The sequence below is a fragment of the Halteromyces radiatus genome (genome assembly GCF_025201355.1).
Source record: "Halteromyces radiatus strain CBS 162.75 chromosome Unknown BX664scaffold_4, whole genome shotgun sequence".
In the NCBI taxonomy this organism is placed as follows: Eukaryota; Fungi; Mucoromycota; class Mucoromycetes; order Mucorales; family Cunninghamellaceae; genus Halteromyces; species Halteromyces radiatus.
This window is the reverse complement of record NW_026251690.1, coordinates 21,937-35,093: the sequence shown is the minus strand read 5'-3', so window position 1 is coordinate 35,093 and position 13,157 is coordinate 21,937. Positions and strand designations below refer to the sequence as shown.

At 30.0% G+C, this 13,157-nt stretch overlaps 4 protein-coding genes across 4 annotated transcripts; 3 read left to right on the top strand and 1 right to left on the bottom strand.

Moving 5' to 3' along the window:
- The first annotated feature begins 131 nt into the window (after positions 1-131).
- BX664DRAFT_379016 (cystathionine beta-lyase) lies at positions 132-1,692 on the top strand. The gene is made up of 3 exons (XM_051548846.1): positions 132-372; positions 471-964; positions 1,040-1,692. The coding sequence occupies exons 1-3, from the start codon at positions 189-191 to the stop codon at positions 1,547-1,549; spliced, it is 1,188 nt and encodes a 395-aa protein (XP_051399489.1). The 5' UTR covers positions 132-188; the 3' UTR covers positions 1,550-1,692.
- Positions 1,693-3,039: 1,347 nt separating this feature from the next.
- On the bottom strand, positions 3,040-5,068 carry BX664DRAFT_249017 (uncharacterized protein; the record flags this gene model as incomplete). Its single annotated transcript, XM_051540272.1, has 5 exons — positions 3,040-3,293; positions 3,595-3,696; positions 3,811-4,135; positions 4,385-4,435; positions 4,841-5,068. Coding segments are annotated over 5 exons (960 nt in total), but the record flags the coding sequence as incomplete, so codon positions are not given.
- Positions 5,069-6,627: 1,559 nt separating this feature from the next.
- On the top strand, positions 6,628-8,250 carry BX664DRAFT_331011 (SUMO-activating enzyme subunit 1). Its single transcript, XM_051545059.1, has 9 exons — positions 6,628-6,682; positions 6,754-6,811; positions 6,876-7,047; positions 7,146-7,292; positions 7,365-7,474; positions 7,530-7,705; positions 7,755-7,890; positions 7,963-8,099; positions 8,169-8,250. The coding sequence occupies exons 1-9, from the start codon at positions 6,658-6,660 to the stop codon at positions 8,192-8,194; spliced, it is 987 nt and encodes a 328-aa protein (XP_051399487.1). The 5' UTR covers positions 6,628-6,657; the 3' UTR covers positions 8,195-8,250.
- A 154-nt stretch (positions 8,251-8,404) lies between these two features.
- BX664DRAFT_331007 (kinase-like domain-containing protein) lies at positions 8,405-10,265 on the top strand. The gene is made up of 7 exons (XM_051545058.1): positions 8,405-8,491; positions 8,626-8,813; positions 8,911-8,997; positions 9,126-9,367; positions 9,437-9,737; positions 9,796-9,979; positions 10,054-10,265. The coding sequence occupies exons 1-7, from the start codon at positions 8,485-8,487 to the stop codon at positions 10,191-10,193; spliced, it is 1,149 nt and encodes a 382-aa protein (XP_051399486.1). The 5' UTR covers positions 8,405-8,484; the 3' UTR covers positions 10,194-10,265.
- The last annotated feature ends 2,892 nt before the right edge of the window (positions 10,266-13,157 follow it).

Here is a 13,157-nt window from a genome sequence, read left to right as displayed (position 1 = left end):
AATATAAAGATGAATGGAGTCATTTTATTCGACGTTGATTGGTTCATGTCAATAGGGATCTGAAACTTGATCATCTTAAAAAATTGACCAATTTCATTTCTTTTTTTTTCCCAGCTTTTTTTTTATCTTTTCTCTTTGATTCCTTTTTTTTATTTTTATTTTTTATTTTTTTATTTTTTTTATCCATTATGACCACTGAACGTAGAAAATATCGTTTTGCCACTGAAGTAGTAACTGTTGACAATCCTGATGACCCACATAATGCTGCTTCTGTTCCCATTTATCAGTCTGCTACATTTAAACAAAAAAGTGCAACAGCTGGTGGCGAATATGACTATTCTCGTAGTGGCAATCCAACTCGTACTCACCTCGGTAAAGTTAAAAAAAAAAAAAAGAACGTTTTCTATACTATATAGATTTGTAAAAGTATTTTTACTCATTGATATATTCTATCCACTATATATTTGTAGAAAATCATCTTGCCAAAGTGATGGGTGCCAAAAGAGCCTTAGCAGTGACAAGTGGTATGGGTGCTTTAGATGTGATTACAAGACTTGTTCGAGCTGGTGAAGAAATCATTGCTGGGGATGATCTTTATGGAGGCACCAATCGATTGTTATCTTTCCTGAATAAATCTCAAAATATCAAAACGCATCATATCGACACCACTAGGGCTGATGCCATCTTACCTTACTTGGATCCTGTCAAGACACGTCTGGTATTATTAGAAACACCTACAAACCCTTTGATCAAAATCGCGGATATTCCTACCATTGCTCAATATGTACATGACAAGTGTCCCAACGCGCTGGTTGTCGTGGATAATACTATGATGTCACCTTATCTTCAACGTCCTCTTGAAATGGGAGCCGATATCTCTTATCATTCTGGAACAAAATATCTTTCTGGACATCATGATCTTATGGCTGGTGTCATTGGAACAAAAAGTGATGATGTAGGCGATGTAAGTAATATATATATATATGTTTATTTATTTTTTTTTTATTTTTATTTACTTTTTTTATTTATTTATTGTTAGCAACTTTATTATATCATTAATGCTACAGGATGTGGATTAGGACCTTTTGATTCATGGTTATTACTACGTGGAATCAAAACATTGGCGGTACGGATGGATAAACAACAGGCAACCGCAATTCGTGTATGTGACTATTTAGAACGTCATGGCTTCAAGGTACATTATCCAGGGTCCAAGAAACATCCTCAATATGAACTTCACAAACGTATTGCATCGGGTCCTGGCGCGGTGCTTAGTTTCGAAACCGGTGATATTGGCATCTCAGAACGTATTGTGGAAGCGGCCAAACTGTGGAGTATCTCGGTCTCATTTGGTTGTGTCAACTCTTTGATTAGTATGCCTTGTCGTATGTCACACGCTTCCATTCCTGCTCATATTCGTGCTGAACGCGCTCTTCCGGAAGATCTCATTCGTCTCTGTATTGGTATCGAAGATGTTGAAGATTTATTGGAGGATTTACAACAAGCTTTGGAATCAGCTGGTGCTGTAGAGACAAAATCATCAGTTTAGCTTTTATTATTTGTTATACTTTTTTTATATACTTTTTATATATTCATTGTTACATAGTTTCTCTTATTCCTCTCATTTTTATTTTATTAGTATTTTTTCTCTTTGTACATTTGAAATAAAGGCAAATCCCTTAAAATAAAAATCTGATCATTCGTTTCTTCAAAAAAAAAAAAAATAAAAATAAAAAAAAATAAAATGTGATTTTAGTAGACGATCCATTTTCAAAATCTACATATATATATATATATCTGGCCCAGCTGCTTGAAGCATGTCATTGGCATGTACATATCATTAGCCACATCATTATCAAAAAAAAAAAAAAAAAAAAAAAAAAAAAAAAAAGTTTTTTATTTGAGTGATTTTAGATAAAAAAAATGAGTGAACAAAATTATTTTTTTTTTCTTCTTTTAACTTAACACGATATTTTTAGTGGTAAACGTGCTTTGACAGGTTAATAAAAAACATAGATGATATACATGTTTTACTATAGGTTTTGTGGTATGATTGGGGGAGTTTAAATCTCAAAATGCGATTTGAAGAATTCTTTATAATTAGTTGTCAAATGACCAGCTTTTTTGCGATTTTCTACGCATTATCGACAGGCTGTCTTTTTGATACACTAACAAAAGAAGTATACATAGATAATAAAGTATAATGATAGTTTTAAGTTTATAAATAGATTTTAGGATGATTATTCAGGACTGTGGATCTTTTTTTTTTTTTTTTTTCAATGCTTCAGCCAAATTTTAGGTATAAAAAATCGATCGTCAGGGGGATTGTCAGATGATTTTCAAAAGATCGATGAAATCTTTTGATGGTCAATGGTAACCAATACAATGCTGTTAGATGATGTTATTTTGGAGAGGAATGCAATGGTGGTAATTTTATTGGATGATGATCATTATTGAATGAGGGATGACAATATTGACATTTTATTTTTAATTTACTCTGTAAATTGGACGATAAGCTATACATTGCTATTAGGCAAGTAAAAAAAAAATATCTCATGTTCAATTGAAATCTGATGCGATGATGATCATTTTTCATCAAGAAATGAAAAGACAAGTTTACTCTCCCAATTTCTATTTTTTACAGACAAAAACTGAAAGAAAACAATTAGATGGATGATCAACGCATGTCATCCATCATCATCATCATAGGATACAAAAGGAATATTTAGGAATCAGTATTTTTTTTTTTTTTATTAAGAAATAATATGTCATAAAAAAAAACCATCCAAGTTCCACACCAAAAAAAAAAAAAATAGCAACTAAAAAACAGGAATGATATGAACAATAATAATAATAAAAAAAAAAGGGAAACGAACGTCATCATCTTTTCTGTTCATTGACCAAAACCGAGATAGTTTCAGTACTACTATTCTCTCGAAGATGATCCGGTCGCCAGGTAGAAGGGGATTTATCGGTACGTGGAGTGGAAAGATACATTGTAGGAGAGGAGATGAATTGATCATCATCTGCCATTGTCTTTTTTTTATTGTTGTTGAGAAGAGTAGCATGTTGATAGGCTTCAGTACGCATCATTCTTCCCATATATAGAAAACTTAGGATCACACATACCCCTGACATGGCTGCTTGAAAAATCAAGCCACGATCCATATTGTTGGCTGGTATACCTTGAGGATCTCTGAATGTATCCATCACCAAAACAAGAATAAACCCAAAAGCTTGTGCCAATTGCCATAACATTGATGTAGAAATGGATTCTGGTACTGGATAAGTCACTGATGATCGAAAAAAAAAAAAAAAAAAGTTGAGAAGTTTAGGTTAAGATGATGGAACCTTTTTTTTTTTTTTTTTTTTTGGTTAATCTTATGATATTACCTTCAACGCCAAGTTCAACAACAACAGGCACCATAAAAGATAAGAAAAACTGATTTAAGCCATTTGCATAAAGAATGGCAGCAAAGGAATCACGTTTGACTTGCAAAAAAAAAAAAAAAAAAAAAAAAAAGTTATCCAAATATGACATTAAACTAATAAAACTAGATGATCGATGTCATCATCCTTCGTCAGCATACTTACTAATAAATATCATTGCAATATATGTACTACACATCAAAGGGGCCATCAATTTTAAAAAAAGTTTATGCTTCTTGGTGGCATCAAGAACAGGACCAGCGATTACTATTTCAGGAGAAAAAAAAACGGAAATGAAATATATTATATATATATATATATTGTTAGATACTAAAGAAGCCATAAATAATAATAATAACAATAAATTATCATTATACTTACAACAACCAAAAGTGCCAGCAACCAAACCTACAGCCACGATGTTCCCAGCTTCAGCATTGGAATAACCATAAGGTGTAATGGCTTGATTAAACAATCCTCCCCAGGAAATGGATAACCCAACATTGATGCCGTGGATGCCACAAAGAATCCAAAAATGAATATTTTTTACTAGTGCTAAAGTACCTTTCCAAAGAGTGATCTTGGGTGTCATGGGATGATCATCATCATTTGATATCATGTTGATAGATGGTGGTGTTGGGGGAAGAGCAGGTAATAATAATTGAGGAATAGTTGCTGCAGTTGCAATCACTGCTACCATGATGATCTTAAAAAAAAAAAAAAAAAAAAAAAAAGAGTTACAAAAATTGAACAAGAAAGATTATCGATGATCATCTTACTGTAAATTCAATCTTGTCTGCACCAGTAGCTATAGCCGGCATCAAAAACATAGCGATGATTCCTCCATAATTGGATGCTATAGTAAAAAAAAAAAAAAAAAAAAAAAAAAAAAAAAAAAAAGGAAAGATATGATGAGATAAAAAAAAAAAAAGAAATCACAATGAATTTTACCAACAAACATTCCAGCTGTAGCTCTTCTTTCTTCTGTAAACCAGACAGCGGCAAACTAAAAAGTCGATATATGTAAAAAAAGAAGAAGATGAGTTTAGAGGATAAATCATCAGCCTATATCATAGTAAAAAATAAAAAAAAAAATACCTTTGTCATGATATTCAATGTGATGGGGCTGCTGATGGCAGCAATAGTTTGACCAAACATCAATAGGGCAAAAGAATGAGGTTCTATTTTGACAGCCACCCAACGGATCCAACATCCAGTTGATATTAGGAATCCAGCGATAATTAACTATCATCATTGGTATAGTCATCATCATTATGTAATCATCATTGGTATAATCATCATCAACATACAATCATCATCAATAAATATATACATAAAAGAAGAAACGAAATGAATATAGAGAGAATAATTTGAAGTATTTAAAAAAAAAAAAAAAGAGTAGATGATTTACCGATTTCTTCACACCAAGAGTTTCGAATAACCATGAAGTAAAAAAGCTAACTATAATAAAAATAACAGCTTGTATATTGAATAACCAATTGATAGAAGTCAAGTCAACATTGAGGTATTGAGCAGTGACAGTAGGAATTGGACTAAATGTATTATTGTAAATCGACACGGCAGCTCTTAATACCACGAGAAAAAAAAGAGCAACCCAAGCCATAGGGTATGTTTTAACAGGAGGTACAATAAATGATGATGGTTTTTCATCTTGTTGTTGATGTGGCCAAGTTTCCGATTGTTTCTCGATATCTTTATTTACATGTCGTTCTTCTGTAGGCGTTAACGTTGTGTGGTTCGAATCACGACCTATAGTGATCTGACTATGAATACTAGCGGCATAATGCGGTGATGATGAGGTAGATGGAGATGGTAATTTCCTATTCATTCGTTCATTGTTCATAGTATAAGAAACTATAATGTATAAAAATTAAAAAAAAAAAATGACAAGACAAAAAAAAAAAAAAAAAAAAAGGAAAACAAAAAGGAAAAAAAACCAAAAGGGAAATAAAAAAAAGGAAATGAAGATCGCCTTTAAATTTGAAAAAGAGGGGTGAATGGGAAAAAAACAAAACTCAAAAAGAATCAAGAGGAAAGAGCAGGGAGAATGAGCGCATAATTACAATATTAAAGTCGGCTTCTTTCTTTATTTGCAGCCATAACGAAATATATATATATATATATATATATATTATAATATATAATAGTTGTCATGGAGACTTAGGCTAGATATCAATCCCACACACGCACACATATATATATATATATATATACAATATACAAAGCCCACATATTTTTTTTTTATCGTCTCTATTAAGAAGAAGATCTTTTCTAGTTTAATCCTATGATTCCGATCATGTATCCGAGAATAGAATCCATCACACCATCCATTAACATATCGAGATTATTCTTTATCATCTTCAAACAAAAAAAAGGTCAGTGCACTTATATTAACATACTTCAATCAAATAAGATCCCTTCATCATTCTAACCTTTTATATTCTTTTTTTCTTTTTTTTTTCCCATATCTATCAAAAAAAAAAAAAAAAAAACCATTTCAAATGATCAATATTGATTTTATTTCAAAATGAATATACAAAACCTATTCTATCATTTATAAGCCGTATAAACTATCAACACGTAGAATAAAAAGGTAACAAACAAAAAGGCTTAGTTTAAACCAAGATTGATCATGTTCATTATTCCATAACTGTCATTCAAACGTCCAATGTTCTTTTTGTTTGTCTTGCATGAGTCGCCACCATTACTATTGTACCTATCTATTTTTCAGCCCTTCTTTCGTCCTTGTATCTAAACTTTCTACCAGGAATACATCAAAAGATATGCTAAACTAAGAAAGTGGTCCGAATAAAATAAGAATGAGATCTTTTATATATATTTTATACTTTGCGCGGACCTGTCCGTCTTTCAATCAAGATGGAGGCAAAATGCCAGCCCTTTTTTTTATCATTATTATTATTTACCTTTCTAATTCGGTATCAAAACCGGAAAACCAATGTAAAATAAATATAATGTTGAAAACGGTTTAAGGACCGGTTGGATTGAGTTGTCTATGGATCATGTAATCATTGAAAAAAAAGAGAATGAAGAAGAGAAAAAGAGTAAAATAATAAAGTATCCTTTTCGAAAGAAATGCAATTCAACTCCGTCTGGCAATTCTTACTGAATTTTCTTTTTTTATTTTTTTTTTTCTTTACTTTTTTAAAACGCGGTTTTCTTTTTATAAAAAAAAAAAAAATTACAGTAATGACACAAAAGAATATATCAAAAGGTAATATTAAAAAGAGAAGAATTTTTAATAGAAAAATATAAATTAACCATTATTATTATTGTTATTATTAGACGAAGCTGCTATCTATGATCGTCAAATCAGACTATGGGGTTTAGAAGCACAACAAAGGTATAAATAAATAAATAAAACTAAAAACTTCTTTTGTTTTTAATATTTAATATTATTGTATTAGAATCGGCAATGCCAATATATTAATTGCTGGTTTACGTGCTATCAGTAATGAAGTGACTAAGAACCTTGTATTGGCAGGTATAGGTACTATCACTTTATTGGACCATACTTTAGTGGATAAAGCTGAAGTGGATTCTCAATTCTTCTTTGATCAAACTCATATTGGTATGAACGTAAGTTTATATTACTAAATCAATCATTTTTAGTTAGAACCTCACACTTTCTTTTTTTTTTTCTTTTTTTTTTCTTCTTCTTTATATATTTTTGTTAGAAAGCCGTGGCTACTTGTCCAGCATTACAAACTCTGAATCCACGTGTTCAAGTTATAGTTGATGAAGAAAACATTCAAGAGAAACCAGATACCTATTTTGAATCCTTTGATATTGTTTGTCTCTTCCATTCTGATATTCAATTATTAGTAAGTGATTTAAATTTATATATATATAATAATGAAATTGAATTCTTATATGTATATATATATATATAATAGATCAGAATTAATGAAATTAGGCGTAATGTCAAGAAACCTTTTTATGCTGCAGATGCATTTGGATGGATTGGATACCTTTTTTGCGATCTGGTGGAACATACATTTATAGAGTAAGTATAACAAAACATTTTATATATATATATTAAAATTGATTTTATGTTATAGAGAAAGAAGTAAACCACCTCCTCCAGGAAGCGATAAATCTCAAGAACCTATTGTGACTCGATCAACACATACAGAAATCTATCAAAGTCTAGCTCAATCATTGGAAAAAAACTGGTCAAATATGTCAACAAAAGCTCTTAAGAAGAGGGTGACTCCTATTGCGTTTTTAATTCAAAGTAAGTTTTTCATATTTTATCAAGTAAAAACTGAATTTATTCTTTATAGTTTTAATGAAATATCAATTGAAAAATGGACGATATCCTAATGATTTGGATGTGGACAAATTGATAAAAGAAAAAGATATTTGGTTACAAGCTTTGGGTATCAATGATGGTTCTGTTCTAGATGATTCTTTATTAAAGTAAGTAAGATATATATATATATTTATAAAGAGAAACTTCTTAGTTTTATTTTATTATTATATTTGATATAGAGAACTTGGTTTATATCAGACAGAACTGGTTCCTGTGGCTGCTATTGTTGGGGGAGTATTAGCTCAAGAGGTGATCAAAGTATTATCAGCAAAGGAACTTCCAGTACAAAATTGGTTTTTTTATAATGGAATTGATGGTAATATATATGAAATGTATAATAAAAATATAAAATAGTTAAACTTAATTTTTATATTATTTCAAATAGGTTCAGGTATGATACATCAATTGTAGATTATATATATATTAGAAATAAAAAGAGAAATAAAATCAATAGGATTATAATATTAGCATGATCATCATTTTTTTTTCTTCTTTGGTGAATTGATTTTTTGGTGAATTGAATAGAAAATTTTGATCTCCGTAAGAGACGAACCTTTTCATTGGTGTTTTGCGACTCTCCTTTTTTCTTTTCTTTTTTTTTTTCCCTTTTCTCTTATTATTATTATTTTTTTCTTTTTAAACTTATTACCAAACTTATATTTATCTTTCTCCTCTCATTTACCTTCTCTATTTGATTTATAATGTCAGGTAATAATTTTATTTTATAAAAAAGTCAATGTGTAAATTTGACATGAGGGAAAAGAAAAAGAGAGAGAGTTGTGTCACACGCTTGGAAGATGAACTGATGAAAAAAACTTAAAATTTTTATTTTATATAATTAGGTAGCGATCAAACTAAGATAGCACGAGTTTTAGCTAAAGATGCATCTACGGGAAAACAAATCGAAATCAGTTATGTTAATAAAAAAATCACTGGTAATGGATCTTTTGGTGTGGTTTATCAAACTCGTCTTGTGGACACAAATGAAGATGCTGCAATCAAAAAAGTACTTCAAGACAGGAGATTTAAGGTAAAGAAAAAAAAAATAACGGATAGAGAAAAAAAAAGTTTTTCATTTTCTATTTCTATGGTCAAATACTAACATATTATATATGTATATATTATAGAATCGTGAATTACAAATTATGCGATTAGTGGATCATCCTAATGTTTGTCGATTGAAATCATACTTTTATACACAAGTGGATAAAAAGGTAATAAGAAAAAAATAATAATAATAATAAAAAAAAAAAAAAAAGGAGAGAGAGAGAGAAAGAAAGAAAGTGTTATAGATATCTCTCTCTATATTAACACTTTCTTTTATTATGAATCTACTTAATAGGAAGATGAAGTTTATTTGAACCTGGTGATGGAATATGTACCTGATACTTTATATCGTGCTACTCGTCTTTACACCAAATCCAAACAATCAATGCCCATGATATTAGTCAAGGTTTATATGTATCAAGTCATTCGTTCTTTAGCTTATATTCATTCTTTGGGTATTTGTCATCGTGATATCAAACCTCAAAATATTTTATTGGATCCCAATTCTTCAATTTGTAAAATGTGTGATTTCGGCAGGTAAGAAGGAAAAAGAAAAATAATGAATCATTCATTCATTTTTTATTATTATTTTAAATATTTTTCTAGTGCCAAAATCCTCACACCAGGTGAACCTAATGTATCCTATATTTGTTCTCGTTATTATCGTGCTCCTGAATTGATTTTTGGTGCTACAAACTATACTTTGAATATTGATGTATGGTCTACTGGATGTGTTATGGCTGAATTGATTCTAGGTCAACCTTTCTTCCCTGGTGATAGTGGCATAGATCAATTGGTAGAAATCATCAAGATTCTCGGTACTCCTTCTAAACAAGAAATAGCTGCTATGAATGCAAGTTATGTTGAACACAAATTCCCTCAAATCAAACCTCATCCTTTGAATAAGGTAAAGATATATAAATGGATATTAAATGGATATGATTCATTCTTTTTTTTTTTTGTAGATCTTTGTTGGAGCTTGTGAAGAAGCAGTAGATCTTTTGTCTCGGATGTTATTATATGATCCTCAACAACGAATCACTGCTATTGAAGCATTATGCCATCCATTCTTCGATGATATACGAGATCCAAATACTCATTTACCTAATGGACAACCTCTTCCTCCTGTATTGAACTTTTCTAGACATGGTAAGATATAACGTTATATTGTTATTACATTATCTTATATTGCTTTTCTCTTTTTTTCCTTTTTTTTATTATAGAATTGTCTATTCGACCTGACTTGATTCGTCGACTGGTACCTCCTCATTGTGAACAAGAATTGTTATCCAGAGATATCGATATTCATCATTTTGACCCTATCCCTGCCGATCAACTCAAGATACCTCCCTCCTATATTTGAACGTTGATGCTCTCCTAGTTTTTTTTTTTTTTTTTATTTCTTTTGTCCTACTCGTCTCTATATATAAAATAATATATATATATATATAATTTATACACACACACAAACATACTCTCACTCACTTACTTTCTCACTCTTGCCTACTTACACTCTTACGAACATATATATATTATATATATTTGTGCATTTTATACATATTTTTTTTCTTTATAGTTTTAGTCTTTTTTTTTTTTTAGTTAGTTTTTTAGTTTTGTTTGTCTATACTTTGACTGGAATAGAATACACTTTGTCATTTTCTTTCAGAATTTGACCACTAGTTAGCTGTACTTTTCTTCTTTTCTACATATATATACATAATAAAGATGCATATCTTATTATTATTATTGTTTGTAATGGATGCCTTTTGGAAGCGACTTGAAAATCTGGATGATACATAGGACAGTAAAACAAAAATCATCAACCGGCTGCCACTAAGGCTTTTGATTTGAAGAGGTTAGATAATGATATGTGTCTGTATGTCACCCTCTTCTTCTTTTTCTTTTTTTTTTTTTTTTTTTTGAGAGAGAGAGACTTTTGATTTATAGAGCAGGAGTTGCGTATTCATTGACGTTGTGATTATGATGAGTTGATATCAAGAGTAAACATCATCCTTTCATATTAAAGACTCCCATGCCTAAGAAAAAAAAAGATAATCATCGTTTCTTCTTCATTTTACTTTGTCTTGTTTTATTCGGCGATGAAAGGTTAATGTTGTTGGTTAGTGTGAAGCGCGATAGATTGTGATTGATGACGGTATAAGGATAAGATAAAAGTTGACTATAATGGATGATTTTCTATGGCTATCGAGAATATTGCAGACAATGTTTTCTTTTTTCCTTTCTTAAACAACTACGATGCCGATACTGATAACAAGAGCATGAAGATCACTTTATTAAAAAAAAAAAATAAAAAGATTCTATGTTCTATACATAATACAAACACTAAGACTAATTCTATCTAGCAATAAAAGAACCATCACGATAAAACCAAATGAGAGAGGGAGTTGTCAGTCAAACTAAAAGGGACCAATAATAATAATAATAATAAACATCTTTCTGTACTATTGATTTGCCCAGTCTATTCCTTTTTGTATCTACACGTCCAATCGATCCAATCGTAGATTTCTCTCTTCTATGTATATCCTTTCTATCAATCTGATTAAACATCGACCTGTTGATCCAAGTGTACATCCATTCAGTGGGTTTAATCATATATATATATATATATTCCTGTAAATATCATTTCCTGTAAATGTTCACAATAAAAAGGAAAAGACAAACAATCGTCAATAGATATTACTTAAATGAAAGACAAAGTCAGAATAAGGGAATAAAAGGAAAATGAAGGTACAGGTAAGCGTGAAGATAGCAAAATAATGACTTACCTAAACCATGAAAATAACCTGAACCAGTATAAGCAAATATAACACCATGTATTCAAAGTCTTTTTTTTTTTTTTTTTTTTTTTTACCATGGACTCTAAGTCTCGAAAGAAAATGAAAAAAAAAGGATTGTGTCATAGACTTGAAAATCAGGGAGGTAGCCATATGCATTCTGTGTCAATTTTTATGCCCTTAAAAAAAGTGACACAAAAATACTTTTTTTTTTTTCGTTCCACCCACCTTACACCAACTATTCCGTTGACCACATGATTTCTTTTTTCTTTTTTTTTTAGTCTAAATGATAATAAAACAAAACTGATAGATAATGAAAAAAAGATCATGATCATAGATAAAAAAAAAAAAAAAAAAAAGGACAAATCAAATTGAAAGAAAGAAAGTAAGCGGTTTTTTTTATTTTCATTGAGAAAATATTATTCTTATTTTTTTTCATTGATAGATATAGATAAATATATATATATTTTTTTTTCTTATTGAAGGGGTCATGATGAAAAGTGGGAATAAAACATAAACATATGATAAAAGGGAAACTATATACGAAAAGAAGGAGGGATTCATTCCAAAAAAGAAGGTGAGTGCGGAGTTTAATCACAGAGGGAAACGACAGGGAGAGGAAGAAGATTGGCATGTGAGTTGTTCATTTTTGACTGACTAAGATTAAAAAAAAAAAAAAAAAAAAAAAAGAATGATTTTTAGTTCTATGTGATTAAAGACATAGTATTTTTTTTTTTTTTTTTTTTTACCTTTCTTTGACAAAGAAGCTGTTGAAGCTAATTCTTGTTCAGTAATGACTTGAGCCAAAACTTCTACAGGCATAGTAGAGATAAAAGTACTGGATTCAGAAGGAGCAAATAAAGTAGATGAATCTGACAAAATATCTTCAGCACGAAGTCGAGGTCCATTGGTAAACGTTTCAGTGGTATTGATGGTGGTGGGTTTATGATGAGTACTCATCATCATCATACACTGATAAGCATGTCGTCGTAAAGGGAAATTACATACTTTAGTAACAGGTATCATGATTTATTAATCTCTTTTTAAAAAAAAAAAAAAAAAAAAAAAAAGAAAAAAAAATAAAAAGGAAAAAAAAATCTTTTATCTTTTTTATCTTTTGCACGCTCTTTTTTTTTTTTTTTTGAGTTATCTAAAGTTTCTTATCAATTGATATGATTGGATGATGTTGTCTTATCTCTAGGATGATTCCTGTTGGTTAAACAGCTTGGCTGGGCTCTATTTTAAAAAAAAAAATCTATATTCCCATATTTAGTAATGGGTTGTCTTGCTTGAAATAATCAAGTGATCAAAAAATGAGGAGCATAATGAGACATCTTCGGAATTAGGAAGACTTCCATCTCTCTCTCTTTGAGGAATTCAATAGTTAAATGATAATAATAAATCATTCCTATTGGGGGGTTTCAAAAGAATATGGGGAAATCAAAAACATTTGATTTATCTACCCATCAAATAAATAAAACGAATAATCCCGCTTCATTTATGTTTCTTTTTTTTTTTTTATAACATCAATT

Excerpts from the sequence above, each read along its gene's own strand:
- BX664DRAFT_331007 (XM_051545058.1), top strand. Across the intron at positions 8,814-8,910 it reads TTCAAGACAGGAGATTTAAG|AATCGTGAATTACAAATTAT; the intron begins GTAAAGAAAAAA and ends TATATATTATAG. Across the intron at positions 9,980-10,053 it reads ATTGAACTTTTCTAGACATG|AATTGTCTATTCGACCTGAC; the intron begins GTAAGATATAAC and ends TTTTTATTATAG.
- BX664DRAFT_379016 (XM_051548846.1), top strand. The coding sequence starts at position 189 with ATGACCACTGAACGTAGAAAATATCGTTTTGCCACTGAAGTAGTAACT. Across the intron at positions 373-470 it reads TCCAACTCGTACTCACCTCG|AAAATCATCTTGCCAAAGTG; the intron begins GTAAAGTTAAAA and ends ATATATTTGTAG. Across the intron at positions 965-1,039 it reads AAAGTGATGATGTAGGCGAT|CAACTTTATTATATCATTAA; the intron begins GTAAGTAATATA and ends ATTTATTGTTAG.
- BX664DRAFT_331011 (XM_051545059.1), top strand. The coding sequence starts at position 6,658 with ATGACACAAAAGAATATATCAAAAG. Across the intron at positions 6,683-6,753 it reads ACAAAAGAATATATCAAAAG|ACGAAGCTGCTATCTATGAT; the intron begins GTAATATTAAAA and ends TGTTATTATTAG. Across the intron at positions 7,706-7,754 it reads TATTGCGTTTTTAATTCAAA|TTTTAATGAAATATCAATTG; the intron begins GTAAGTTTTTCA and ends TATTCTTTATAG.